The 14768-nt window shown below is 45.5% G+C and overlaps 1 protein-coding gene across 1 annotated transcript; it reads left to right on the top strand.

The window, feature by feature from the left end:
• Positions 1 to 7009: 7009 nt before the first annotated feature.
• LOC123431313 (double-stranded RNA-binding protein 6) lies at positions 7010 to 12639 on the top strand. The gene is made up of 3 exons (XM_045115138.1): positions 7010 to 7432; positions 10325 to 10544; positions 11114 to 12639. The coding sequence occupies exons 1-3, from the start codon at positions 7187 to 7189 to the stop codon at positions 12229 to 12231; spliced, it is 1584 nt and encodes a 527-aa protein (XP_044971073.1). The 5' UTR covers positions 7010 to 7186; the 3' UTR covers positions 12232 to 12639.
• Positions 12640 to 14768: the final 2129 nt, after the last annotated feature.

The following is a 14768-nucleotide window of genomic DNA, read 5'->3' as shown; positions in this document are numbered from 1 at the left end:
CGTGCTGGGCTGGGCTTCGGGCCGGGCCAGACTAAGCCCGGCGTATAAAACCTAGGCCCGAACCCGGCCTGGCCCGACCGTCGGGCCTAGATTTTAGGCCAAAGCCCGACCCGAAACTGCTAAATCTCGTCGGGCTTCGGGCCTAGGGAGGGACCCTTCCTTAAAACGCGAAAACACCAAGCCCAGGCCCGGCCCGAAAATACTCTTCGAGCTCAAAATTCAAGCCCGAGCCCAGCCCACGGGCAAGGTCGGGCCGGGCCGGGTTAGGCTTTTTTGGGTCGGGTCGGGTTCGGCCGACCGGGTCGGGCTGCCCATGGCCAGATATACTCACGATGGACTCGCAGAGCAGGTGAGTGTGCTTGGGATGCTCTCCTGTTAACGAATTGGACGACATCGGTCAGCGGATCCCACAGTTGGAGAGGACCTCATGGCGGCGATGCGGGGCTCCTAGCATAGTGTGGCTCGGTGAGGTGGTCTAGGCCTTCGAGGCGGAGCTCAGAGTCATGGAGTAGAGGCGATGGGAGGTTGATGGCCATGACGACGGCGATGCCGCGACGACGGCTACGTGCTGTGAGCTTGAGAGAGAGGTTGTGGGGGTGCAAGGGGAACTGAAGGGGCATAGGGTTCCATCGAGGGGTCGTGGGCTACAGTTATTCATCGGGGGAGCCGCGGGATGGCCTACAAGCCCCCTCGACGGACAAAGTGGCATGGACGTGCGCCATGCGTGTGTTCTATGAACAAAGGTAGGGGAAGATGCCCCGGGGTGGGCTAGGCCAGCCACTGTTGACTTGAAGCCCAACGAACGCAATGCATCTTTGCCCTTTTCATTTTTTGTTTATTCATATAGGTACCGTTTTCTATTTAACTGATCTACTAAACTATTTTCGTTAAATGTGGTACCTTGCACAAAAATAGATGGCAACATCGTGAAGTTGCACAAAAAGTTTGGGGTCAATAGGAGTTGTCTAACCATTTTTAGAAATTGAAAAGGCCAATTTAATTTCTATTGGACCACTAAATTAAATCCACGGGCATTTGGGGAACACAATGAGGTTAGTTTCAACATGACAATGATTAGGGGAATTTATAGGATAATTTGAACATTTTAGTTTTAGTGATTGAAGATATAAATACTTGCCTTGCATTTCAAATTTGAACTTGACTTTGATTTCTATCAAGAGGAAATTTAGCTTAGTAAGCCTCGTGACATCGCATCAATATGATGAGGTTAATGTAGCATGACACTAGATATGATACTAATTGTATCATCATATATCGTCCAAAGGGGGTTTGAATGGGAGATTCAACAATTTCTTAGAAAAAACAAGTTCTTTGAAGAAAAACAAAGCATACATCCAAAAAAAACATAATAGAGGAAGAACTAAACTGGATTGAAAGTAACCTAGAAAAACGTAGAAAAGGATATAGGTAAATATAAGTAAGAATGCACGAATAAATTAACATGTCAAATGTAGTGGAAATGCAAAGTACTCAAAAAATGTTTTCAAAACAATCACAAAGAAAGGAGATGGGAACAAGTTCTTCGAAGGTAGACAAATTAGATAAGTAAAGGGGGTCGAAGCAGTATAACTCATAAACTCGATGAAGACAATGATTTATTTGACTAGTTCGAGTTGTTGGCACAAATCTATGTTTGGTTGGAGTGGCCGAAATTTAACTTGGAAGACAAAATCTTCGCCCTATTATCACTTGAGATAAATACTCAGAGACGTCATCCAATTACTTGTGGTAGATCTTCAAAGTGATCTCCGGTATCTTCACTTACAAGTTCTTCAGTAGTCCACAATTACTCTTTAATGCTCTTGAATATACACCTAACAGTCTGGTGGATTCACTTCCCACAAGAGTAATATGTTAAGTTAAGATTCCACTACTTCTTGTGTGATTCTCAATCGGTTAGCTCTTTTAGACTTTGTGGTTTTTCGTCACTGGAATTTTCTCAATCTCTTAGCGAGGATGGCTTACTCAGATAAACTCTTGTCCGTTCTCCCAAGGAGAAGCCAACAAGTTGTTAGAGCATGTTTCTCCATATGTGTTTTTGGTAATTGATGACAATTCCTATGGACTAATGGTTGCCTTAAGTTATATTTATAGGATTTGTCCATAGGCACTTCTTGAAGTCCATCTGTTGGTTTTCAAGGAGTTTATATGATGACCAAGGAGGTATTCAAGGTATTATCCAAAGAATGGTCATAGAGACTCAAGGTTGATCAAGATCTCAGACAAAGAGTAAATCAAGATGATCAACACACAAAGCGTACAAGATGTACCGAGAGGGATCAAGTGATCCCATGGTATGGTAAGCATTGTCCATTACGTGTTTGTGTACTAACCCATGGTCTCCGTGAGAGTTCTATGTGGCGTTAGGTGTGTTTCCATGGGCTTGCGTCTAGAGGAAGATCTCATACAACCCATGAAGGATGATGTCAAGTGGTGGAGGATGGTGGCAATGGACTTGTGAAGATATGTTGAAGAGCGGCTCATCCATAGTGTGTATGGGGGAGCAATCAACTAGTCTTCATCAAAGCCAACGCAATCAAGAAAGGTGGTCCATCTTGAGGAAGCCAAGATCATCGTCATCTAGCTCAAGAGGACGAGGTGTAAGGTATAGGTTTGCCCTTGATAGGTTTTCTGTTTTAGGATAGATTGTCGTACTGACAAGGGGGGCTCTCAAGTGAGTAGCTTGATCGTATCGTTCGTTGAGAGCTCAAACCATTTGCATCCTTGCATCATACTTCTTGGTTCTTGTTTGGTGTTTCTCTTTGTGAGTTTTAGAGCTTATGGTCATCTTCATGACAAGCTCGAGTTCATCGAAAACGGAGTCCATATGCACCTTCTATGATGTTTTCGATGCTGAGAGTTTTTACCGGTCTTATTCGAAGAAGGGTCTCACAATTTTCTTATGGTAATTATCTCACTTGCTTCTTATTTATATTTCTATCAATATTGTGTTAGCCCATGTCGTTAGTTTTCCAACAAACTTGGTTTCGATGAATTCGGAGTCCGTATGCGAAAGTTAGAGCGGTTTCAGTATCCAGCGGTAGTACCGCTCCTGGTGCGAGCGGTAGTACTGCTCCTGTAGCAGTAGTATCGCCCTCGGAGCGGTAGTACCGCCCCCAGAGCGGTAGTAATTTTTTACTACCGCTCCCTAGCGGTAGTACTGCTCCTATAGCGGTAGTACCGCCCCCAGAGCGGTAGTGTTTTTTTACTACCACTCCCTAGCGGTAGTACCGCTCCGTCGGACTATTTTTCACATCCTTTTTAGCCTCGGCATGGTTGGTGAACCTACCGAGCGGTAGTACTGCTCCCATGAGCGGTAGTACCGCTCTATGCGGGCTGTGAAGCATAACGATTGGATTTTTCCCCACCTATAAAAGGGGGTCTTCTTCCCCATTGAACCTTATCTCTTTAGCTTGTGTTCTTCCCCCATTGTTGACCTTCTTCGAGCTGGCTAACTCTCAATCCCTCCAATGATTCTTGCTAGTTCTTGAGGGAAAAGAGAGAGGAGATCTAGATCCACATTTCCACCAATCACTTTCTCCTCTAAGTGAGGGGAACCCATTGGGTCTAGATCTTGGAGTTCTTCGTGTTCTTCTTCATTCTTCCTCTCATTTTCCTCCCTAGCATTAGTTGCTTTGGTGGGATTTGGGAGAGAAGGATTTGGGCACTCCGTGTGCCCTTGCCATTGCATTTGGTGCATCGGTTTGAGTTCTCCACGGTGATACGTGGAAGTGAGAAGTTGAGAAGCTTATTACCTTTGGGTACTTGGTACCCCTAGAAGCTTAGTGGTGCCTCGGAGCTCAATCATTGTGGTGTAAAGCTCCGGGCAAGTGTCGGGGTCTCCAATTAAGTTGTGGAGATTGCCCCGAGCATTTGTGGTCACCTCGAAGCCATATGCCATTGTGGTGAAGCTTTGTGGTGTTGTTGGGAGCCTCCAATTAAGTTGTGGAGATTGCCCCAACCTTGTTTGTACGGGTTCGGTGACCTCCCTCAAGGGTCTCTTAGTGGAATCACGACATCTTGCATTGTGCGAGGGCGTGAGGAGATTACGGTGGCCTTAGTGTCATCTTGGGGAGCATTGTGCCTCCACACCGCTCCAACGGAGATTAGCATCCGCAAGGGTGTGAACTTCGGGATACATCATCGTCTCCGCGTGCCTCGGTTATATCTTACCCGAACCCTTTACTTATGCACTTTACCTTGTGATAGCCATATTGTTTCTTTTATATATCTTGCTATCACCTAGTTGTTTATCTTGCTGAGCATAAGTTATTGGTGCACATAGTTGAGCCTAGTTGTTTTAGGTTTTGTGCTTGACAAATTAAACGTTAGTTTTATTCCGCATTTGTTCAAGCCTAAACCGTAATTATTTTAAAGCGCCTATTCACCCCCCTCTAGGCGACATCCACGTCCTTTCACAAGTTAAGGTTGAATTGGGGTGGCTATTTATAGTTAGGAGCAATCTCGAGGGATGTTATGACTCTTGGAGGCATGTGACAACAAATGTACACATGACACATGGTGAAAATGATGGATTTAAAACACAACGAGTGACTAGACTTGTAGAACAAGTCAATCGACTCAATTAGTAAAAAAAATCTCTTCGATGTCTTGAAGAATATCATCTTGGATATGACAAAAAACTATCTTATCAAAATTGATTTCCATGTCTTCACTCGATGAGATAGGTTTGTATCGAGCACACACCATAGACATAAATCTCAACTTTCACTTAGCCCCCCTTAATAGTACAGTTTGCCTCAAGACTATTTTTTTAAAACTAAACTAGAAAAGAAAAGTCTTCACTACGCTTCATATTCGTCATTGCAAGATAATTGTTCATCGAACATGCATTCTGAATATATTATTGTCGCCATAATGTTTAGAAGTTATAACTCTCATGTTAAACCAAGTCTTTAGGGGTCTTTCACATGTGTATACTCACAAACACATGAGCCCCTTCACAATTTTTTGACTAATAATCCAAACCCCCTAGGACACTAGATGCACTTACAAATAATAAATATTTAATTTCAAATATGTTTATTATTTCAAACAATATCTTTATTGTTTTCACATAATGCATCACTATTTTTTATATTTTCATTCAAAAAATTAAATAATAAAATAATAATAAATGAAGGATGTGACTTGCACATTTTCCATATTCAAATTTAGAGCAATAAAACACAAGTAGTGTGTTGTGTCTATGATGTAATCCTCCTGGACCAACCAAGTTAGTAACTTTGGGACGCTGCCATTAAACCTTACGAGAAAATGAAGGCAAAGGAATATTTATCGCCTTACCACCCTCGCATTACTCATCTTGCAATAGACATTTATAAACTATTTGATGTTATCTAGTATAATAGAATATCCAACATTTATAAATATTTATCACCAAAGATTAACTTAATATTTATCATTAAAGAATAACTTAATATTCCCATCTAGCAATATATATCTATAAACCATTTAGTGTTACCTAATGAAATAAAATATCCACCATTCATCCTGTTTGTTGTGTTCCACAAGTATGTTATTGCTATCACTAAAATAATAATTATTTTGCTTCTCTAAAATAAAAATTATTAATATTTTCATATGATGAATGTAAATATTGCCCAACTCCCATATCTTAATAAAGAACAATAAAATGAGGGATTCATGGGTTTTTGTTGTCAACTTTTGAGTGCAGTCAAGCCAAGATACTAATAACTTTGTTACTCCAAAATATAAAGGCAAACAAAAAATATATTGGCTCGACATGTGGATATGCTCCTCTCAACGCTCTCTCACTCAAAGAATGTCTCAATATTTCAATCTAGCAGTAAGCTTCTTTCTTCTTTAATCCATTTATGGTTACCATGGGAAAATAAAAACATCCAACATTTAAATGCACGCATTGCTTCTCAAACATCGTTATAGTTGTCACATAATGGATCATCATTTCTTTTGTTTCCAGTTACTAAAATCAGAATAGTAAAATGATAAACCCAAATTTGCCTATCTCCCATCTCTAAAATCAATGGACTGGGTCTCTAGTGTACCTCTCCCTCAAGTCCAACAAAGCTCGAATTATAGGGCACCACCTTTAAACCTCTCCAAACAACAAAGGGAAAGAAATATATGTATTGACTAACTCGCCTCACAGTGACTCAACATTCCCATATGTCAAGAAAGATTTAAACTATTTATAGTTACCAAGGAGAAAAATAAATATTCATCATTCTAATCTGCTAGTTGTTTATGAAAAGATGTCATCACATCAACAAAATTATGCTATATTTTTTTCAATATATAAAATCAATGTAATTTTATGACAAGATAAATCAAGAACCTGAATTTGCCCTCTCCATCTTTAAATTTATAGCAAGAAAGATGACTAGCCTCATGGTTTGCACTCTCATCTTTTTGAGCGAGCTAACCTAGTAATGGGAGTGTACCGACATTAAACTTCTTCAAATTATACAAAGTAAAAAAAATTGCCGTGTGACATAAAAGTTGATATGCCGCGGGTCGACGCTCTTTTATGTGAAGAATGACATATTCCCATCAAACAATTAGTGTTCCTAAACTATAGATAGTTATCAAAGAAAAGAAAAACAACAAATATATTTCTTGCTAATTAGAAATAGTATGGACGAACAACCGTTTCCTTTTATTTTTACTTTTGATCGAAATAAGGACGTGATAAGATAATATTTTTTGAGATAATTGACACTTCCTCCCGTTCATATTAAATATTGCTGATTTAGTAGAGTATTGCAGATTTAGTTCAACTTTGTACTACTATTAATCAGCGACATTTAATAGTAGATTCGGATTTGCCCATTTTTCAGCCCTAAGTTGGGAAAAATAAAAACGCGCAGAATGTCCTGGGTCCTGCTGTCATCCTCCCGGTCCAGCAAAGCTAATAACTGCAGGGCACTAGCATTAAACCCATCCCAAAACTAAAGCCAAAGAAAAAAAAATATAAAATCGGGCTCCCCTCTCCGTTCCTAGCACTCCACACTTCTCCCCTCCTCCTCCAGCTCCAGCTCCACCTCCACCTCAGGGTAGATCTCTCGGTGCTGACATCTCCGGCCACGGCGGCCGGCATTAGAAGCGGCGGTGGGATTCAAGGGAGCGGTGGCCGGGTAGGTAGGAACGGCGGTCCGCGGCGATGTATAAGAACCAGCTTCAGGAGCTGGCGCAGCGGAGCTGCTTCAACCTGCCGGCGTACACGTGCCTGCGGGAGGGGCCGGACCACGCGCCGCGGTTCAAAGCTGCGGTCATCTTCAACGGCGAGCAATTCGAGAGTCCCGGGTTCTTCACGACGCTCCGCCAGGCGGAGCATGCTGCCGCCGAGGTCGCCCTCGCCGCGCTCGCTCGGCGCGGCCCATCTTACTCCCTAGCCGCCCGCATCCTGGTAAGACCCCTTCCCCGCCTCTCCCCCCTCCCTCCATCCGCTAGCTTCTACTAGCTGTTCCTCTTGCTCCGATTTGTTCTGGGCGTTTCTCGAGTTTAACCTTTGCTCGTTAGCAACTGTTCGTGGTTGAATTTAAGGGAGCTTCTCTAGGGAGGGATTTAGCTGATCCTTCCATACAATTATTACTGCCACCATTGTTCTCACAACTCATTCCGGAATTCGCGTGGCTGATTAGCCATGTACTAGTACTACTCCTACTAGCTTATGAGTTCCACGCAGGGAAATGCAGGGGATTACGCAGAAATCTTGCACAAATACATGGTTTACCATGGTCTTTTTAGTTCGATCAGATTAGTTGCTTAGTCGTGGCTTCGAGGGTTTGTCTCGTTTGGAACTGGGGGCTCGGGGCCGCGTCAGCGGCATGACCGAACTCGGAGTGAGCAGTCAGCATGAAAAGTTCCGCGTCAAAAATCTCAGCGTATTTTTCCCTTCCCAAAAGGAGGATCCCCGCACAAAAAGTTGCCGATGAAGTACTAGTTCAGTTACTATTTTCCAAATTCATCTACGTATATTTAGCCAAAGTAATTTGTTCCCTCACTCCTACAGTGGAGTGATTTTTGAGAAAAAATTACTGTAGATACTAGCTCCCACTCTACGTAATAATGCAGTGCTACTAATAACCGCAATTAAGTGGCTTTAACTTATTGGTACGACAAGCCGCCCATCGGCCATCGATCCCCATTTCTTTAATCCGTCGTTAAATGTGCTCTCGCGACGTAACGGCGACGGATCCCCACCAATAATTTACAATCCAGCCCTGCTCTGCTCATAGGAGTTGGCGCTCGGGACGATTTTCCACCGGATTCGTCAGACCCTCGCGAGAAAGTCTTCGTAAGCCCTGATTAACATTAACTAAACCCGGGCAGTAATAATGGCGCATTAATGGGGGCCGAGTAAAATCCCGCCCGTATGAACCTGACCCGGAGCGGAAGCCGAGTTGCAGTAATGACTAGCCTTCCCGGTACGCGCGGTGGGAAGACGCCATGGGAACACGTTATACTGCTACGACCGATAGAGTAGTACTAATAAGAAAAGTGGCGGGTACACGGCTACGCATGTGCTCGTTTGACCTGACAGCGAACGGGGCGTGTGTGCGCCGAGTGCCGACTGGGATCAGCGGCCGTGCAGGAGATACTAATAAGATTAGTGGCGAGCAAAACTTTCTATCGTGGGGGTGGGCGTAGATTAGGTTTCGGTCTTCACAGTGGTGTGTATTAATGGCGAGGGGCGTGGGGGTGGGTGGGCCGGATTGAATGGGAGGCCGCCCGCACCTAACCCGGCGTCGCAGGTCAATGCGGATGGGCCCGGGGGGTTTAGTGGCAGGCAGGCCCCCACGCAGCCCACAACGAGGGGGGGGGGGGGGGGGGCATTGTGTGTGTGTTGCCGATCTTTACTGGCCACTACGGCGTTGGCGTTGGTGTCGCCGAGTGCGTGCGGTCAACTCAGGGTAGCCATGGGTGCGCCGCCGTTGCCTAGTGCGGGTGCTTTGGTCGCTTCTTTGTGTCTCATCTCTGGGAGGGAGGGAGGGAGGGAGGGACGGCGTGGGTGGGCGTCGCTGCTGCCTGCTGGTGCTAGTGCGGGCTGCCGTCGCTTTGCCCCCTGCCTTTTAGGCAGGCAGGATCCTGGTGCGGGCTGAGTGCGACCCGCCGACGCGTTCCTTCGTACACGGAGAGATTGCTCTGTGGAATTTTGGTGATTTGGTTCGAGACCAGCTTGTTCCCAATTGTGCCCCCCCTCCCTAAACAAGGTCAATGGTATTTCTGACCAAACTTCTTGTAAATGCTAGTCATGGATTTGTTTGGCTGAGGGGGTCTGGCTCTGCTGAATTGTGCATCCCTTGCGTTTACTGCCATTTGGGAATATTGCTAGTCAAATGTTAGGCAGGTCCCATTGTTGACTGCATTTAGGGTTTGACCTTTCAGAGTTTGGACTATGGAAGGAATTGGTATTACCATTCCACCGAGGCATGATTGTTAATCAAATATTTGTTGTACAAACGGTTATGACATCAATTGAAAATAAAAACATTAAAAACTTTCACGAAGACTTTAAACTCCGAAAGCGATGGTAAATAGTGATAGGGTGATTGCAGCCAAGTATTGAGCCATTGTTTCTACACAGTTAAAAATGTTACCATTAACAATTTCTTTAGAAAAATACTCCCAAGGTCCATTGATGTTATATTGGTAGATTTGTACAGTTCAAGTGACCCGGACTCCTTAGTCTAAGTGAGCTTCGTGATCAAGTACCTTCACCCTCCGGTCTTTTAGATGCTGGCTGGATTGCTACTATTTGTATCAGTAATTGTTCAATACTAATCTGTGAGAATTGTTTGCTTTTATTATCAGATGGTTTGTATCCAGAATCTGTCTACGTTTTATTTAACTCGCTTCTAAATGTGTGCCATTTTGCATTAGAAGATGAAGAATAATCTATGTTGTTTTGGAAACTACTCATGCTGCTTGGTTAGATTAATAGATATTCCATCATGTTAACGGCCTCTGTCTAATTAGCCAATAGCCATAGATAACTCAACGACCACTTCCTAATTAAACTTTTATAAACCGTAATCATTGCTGTTGAAGTATTAGATAGGCCAGCATTGTCTTAATTCAGAAGTCATCTTCCTTTTTAATTCTGAAAGCCTTCCTTCTTTGTGTGGTATTATTGCTTCTGTTCATGAAAGAGCATTAGCTGATCATTGTCTCTTAATCATTATTAACCTGTTTCCATGATTTCTCTTTGATCTTGCAAGTAGTGTCATGTATCCACAACTTCTACTCCTTAATCTGTTACATTACTTACTTCTGGTGGTACATTTATGTTAAACAGGATGAAACAGGGGTTTACAAAAACCTTCTACAGGAAGTAGCCCAGAGAGTTGGGGCGCCGTTGCCATCATATACAACAGAGCGGTCTGGCCTTGGCCATCTGCCAGTTTTCACATGTACAGTAGAGCTAGCGGGGATCACCTTTACAGGTGATCATGCTAAGAATAAGAAGCAAGCTGAAAAAAATGCTGCTTCTGCAGCCTGGTCTTCACTGAAACAATGTGAGTATTACTAGTATATTCTTTTTGTCTATTCATTGCAATACATTGTTCATTGAACAAAGAATAGTGTCTTTCCTTATCTGTGGTTTCTACTACTACCTTATTCGCCTAAAAGAAAGGAAACTTTTGTGATCCTAAATTTGTTCTTCAAGTCTAGGAAGCGAATGACCCATTCCTCTTGAGTTCTACTTCCTTTGTTCCTAAATGTAAGATCTTTTAGAGATTTCACTATGGACTAGATACGGATGTACATAGACATATTTTAGATTGTAGATTCACTCACTTTGCTCCGTATGTAGTCCATAGTGAAATCTCTAAAAGGTCTTATATTTAGGAACGGAGGGAGTAATAGTCTAGCTAGGTGCATTTGATATGCCATTTCACTTAGTAGAGCTTTCGTCTACTGGCTAAATGGACCATTAACTGAAGTATCTCTCATGCCTGCTTGATTTTATTTTGATGTCATTACAGCATCCATAAAATATGATTGGCAACATTTGACGAGTAACATTGTCATTACAGTATTACACAGCAGCACTCCGCTCATGTTATTTCCCTGTCTGACACAGTGGCACGCGAGGAAGCGAATTCGACCAACGAACCAGAGAACAATGATGAGCAGGAGCAGATCAGGATTGCCCGAGCCCTTCTCAACTACCGCCTGAAGGAGAAGATGGCGATGGCCAATAATCCCCATGCTTCACCATTTCCCAAGAAATTTCCCATGCAACCAGAGAGGAAGCCTTGTTTTGGTCAATCCTCTCAGTCCAGTTACTCGAAGATTCTTCCTCTATTCCGGCCGAAGTCCAGTTCAAGATCCAGACCAGAGTCACCAGCCGCGGCTGATGGAGCATCACCGTCGCCGTTCTGGCCCATTGAAAGCTCTAACTCAAGGTCGAGGTTTCCGGCGGCAGAAGCAGCCCCTTATGTCCCAGTTGGGCACTACCATATGTCTTGCCATAGTATGGCTCCTCCAGTTACAGTCAGGAGCTCTATCCCTGTGTTCTCTGCTCCACCTCTCCCACCTCCAAGTGGACGCACACAGCAGCTTCCTCCTCTCCTGAGCAACCCACCGTCAGTTCGGATGGCATCCCCAGTTCGCATCAGGCCAGCTTCTCCACACTTTGCTCCTTCGGGTCCTGCTCAGCGTCCAAGACCTGTGATGTCTGTTCAGATGAAGGACGTGCAGCACAAGCCAATAAGGGAATCAATGCCGTCTGCGATCCCTGTTCAGGTGAAGAATGCACAACAGAGGACAACCAAGGAATCGCCATCATCTGCGATGCCTGTTCAGGTAAATGATAGGCATCACCAGATGTTTAAGGGATCGCCGTCGTCTATGATGCCCATTCAGATGAAGAATGTGCAACCCCAGCCACCAAAAGAACCATTGTCAGAAGGTAAGGATGCAGCACCGGCGGTTCCATTGCCAGCGAAGATGGAGGCTCCAGCTCAAGTCAAGGAAGCTTCAGAGGTGGTCACCAGTGAAGTAGTCCCATGCCCTGCTGCTGGTTCTATTGCTGCTGCTACTTCTACTTCTATTTCTACCAGTGACTGCAGCACTGCTGACCCAGCAAGCCAGTCTGGAGCTGATGATGATGCAGCCAAGGGTGAAGAGGCGCAGAAGGACGTCCTGGAAGCCGAAGCAGCACTGGAGGGCATCATCAAGCTCCTAGAGATAAAATGACTTTGAGTGAAGGGCATGCAAACCATCTTTGTCCTTGTTGTCAGAATTTTGTAATTAGCTGCCTCATGTGCACATCCCTTTCTGTTTAGTTTTTGGCATGCGTTGGTTGGTTGGTTGGTTGGGTCGGATTAGGGGCTCCCGGGCAAGCTGCGTTCTGGTAGGGACACCTTAGCTTTTTGTTCATGCAGTGGTTAGGTGGTTTGCCCGGTTGCTCGGAGTCGGAGATATGGTTATACTTCCCTGGATATGGCAGTTGGTGGTCGATCTGGCTGGCTTTACCTTTACCCCCCAATGATGAGGTTGACACTGCGTCTGCGTGCCTCTAGGGAAGGATTATGAGGTGGCAATTATTACATCCTAAACTTGGTAATTATTACTGTCGATCCATCGCCCTGGTTTTCGTTGTTATCCATTCTTTGCTTGTGTTTTTGTTCTCTGCTATACTAGTACTTCATTTGCTTCTGCTATATTACCTTACCGAGGGAAACAGTATCGTGGGAGTATGATGCAAGTTAAAATGGGAGTCGAGTTTACTCCACTTGCTCCTCGTCGTCCTTCCTTGGGGAATGTCATGTGACTAGTGGTGCTGCTGCTGCATGAGACCGGTCCCGTCCGCCCCAAAAGCGAATTTGGGACCGCTACGTTGCTTCGGTTACGCGGTTAACGTCGAAACGAACCGAGTTAGCTGAAAACTCAAGTCGCTGTCTCAGCATTCACAAACAACAAAAATAAAAATAAAAATTGAAGTCGCTGTCTATCTGGCCGGTGCATGACAGCAGCAGCAGCAGCACGAACCGTGGCCCGGTACGGCAGCCTTCAGCTCCAGAATCCTTCCAAGAAAGAAAAGCTCTCGTTGGAGCCGGCCGCAGGGGCGTCAGGCGGCAGAGCGTGCATCGCATGCACTTTACCGTTGCTGCATGCACCGCGCTGTGCTGCATTGACTGCATGCCGATGCCGATGCCGATGCCGGGCGTGTCTGTACTGTAGCGGCGGGCCGGCGAGTGTTAACCGGTGTAGCTGTGGTGGTACTCCGTCACAGCATATGGAGGTACTACCATTTGACCTCCCTACAGCGTGCTGACTCAGCGCGTCGCCGTCGTGGGTGGGTTCATGTGGCGCAGGCCCAGAACCAGTGCGCGCCTGTAGGGTAGGGTCGACAAGAAGAGGAGCCATAACGGCTCTCATCCCATCCCAGGCGGCCAGTTAAAATCTCCCTGCGCCACCCGTCAAAAAAAAAAAAAAATCTCCATGCCCGGTCTGTAACGTACACGCATATAGTATACCGTCTGATCTTGCGTCGCCTGGGCGGGTCTTGCCGCATGAGGCTTTGTTTGGTAGAGGTAACTTTGGAAGGTTTAGGAAGAAGGGGATTTGAGCAGACTAGGTGAATCCTTCCTTTCACTCAATCTTTTTAAATCCTCGAAGCTTCCCTTCCACCAGTTCTTCGAGGAGGATCCTGAAACACATGTATAAGAAGAAATTGAAGGAAAATGAAGGGGATTCGGCTAAGCAAACTCCTCTTACCAAATGGACGTCCGAGGTTTTGTGGGGTTTCTCGCCCTCCTGGGGATTTTCGTCTCAAAACCTCGTGAATCCCTCAGTGCCAAACGAGGCATACATAGGTCTCGTCTGATCTGAGGCCAACTCCAACTATAGATCCTAGACCCTAGTCTCATACGTTCGTTTGGAATAAAAAGGCCAAACATACTGGTCCAACGCGCAACTGCAGTCGTAAAAAATCTCGTCTCATGTTCGGTCCGTTCTATTTTCATCGTAAATCTATATCCGAATTACGTTTGCACGGACGATGAACACAGAATTACGTGCTTGCTCATCGTTCGGATTAGAAATGCGTAGCAGTCTCCCAATTATCTTCATCGTTTAAATTAAACGTGGACGCTCGAGCGTCAGCGAGCCAACTGACAGGTCACCGTCCTTCTTAATATGAAAGGCGTGGATCGGCCAATCCACAGCTTTCACTTCCGGCCCCTCCGGCCTTCTTCACTTCCGGTAGGAAATAACAAAATCTTAGCCTCGCTGTTGTCGTCATGACCTGGTCTTGGACCAGCAAGGAGAATCACGATCATGATGCCGGCTCCTCCTCTCGTAGCCACCGCTCTGGCCGCTCTGGGATGCCCCCACCATCGTCTTCGCCGGCATTTGCCATCGCATCGCCTGCAGCCTATCAGCGCGTTCGGGCGCGTTCGGCCCTATGTCTCCGCGGGCATCTGCTGAAGGTACTCGAAGACAACGATGCCACTCCTCTACGGAGATGCCCACCTCCCCAACTACTGGCATCTGTCCGCGGATCAGGTACCAATCCCTCCCGCGCCGGTGAGCGTCCCCGTCCGTCGTGAGGAGATTGGTCGACGCCGCACGTGTCCGTCGTCGGATCTGCTCGACGACCCAAGGTACGTCATGAACTCGTCGTTGTGGGATACGTGGTTCTGCAACGAGCACGACCTGCGGCGACACTCTCTTTTATCGGTCGTCCACCTAGCCCACGCCGATGTCGTGCTGCTAGCCCGCACCAAACA

This window comes from Hordeum vulgare, chromosome 1H, assembly GCF_904849725.1.
Source record: "Hordeum vulgare subsp. vulgare chromosome 1H, MorexV3_pseudomolecules_assembly, whole genome shotgun sequence".
Taxonomy (NCBI): Eukaryota; Viridiplantae; Streptophyta; class Magnoliopsida; order Poales; family Poaceae; genus Hordeum; species Hordeum vulgare.
Note: the sequence above shows the minus strand (reverse complement) of the source record. Positions and strands in the feature narration are given on the sequence as shown.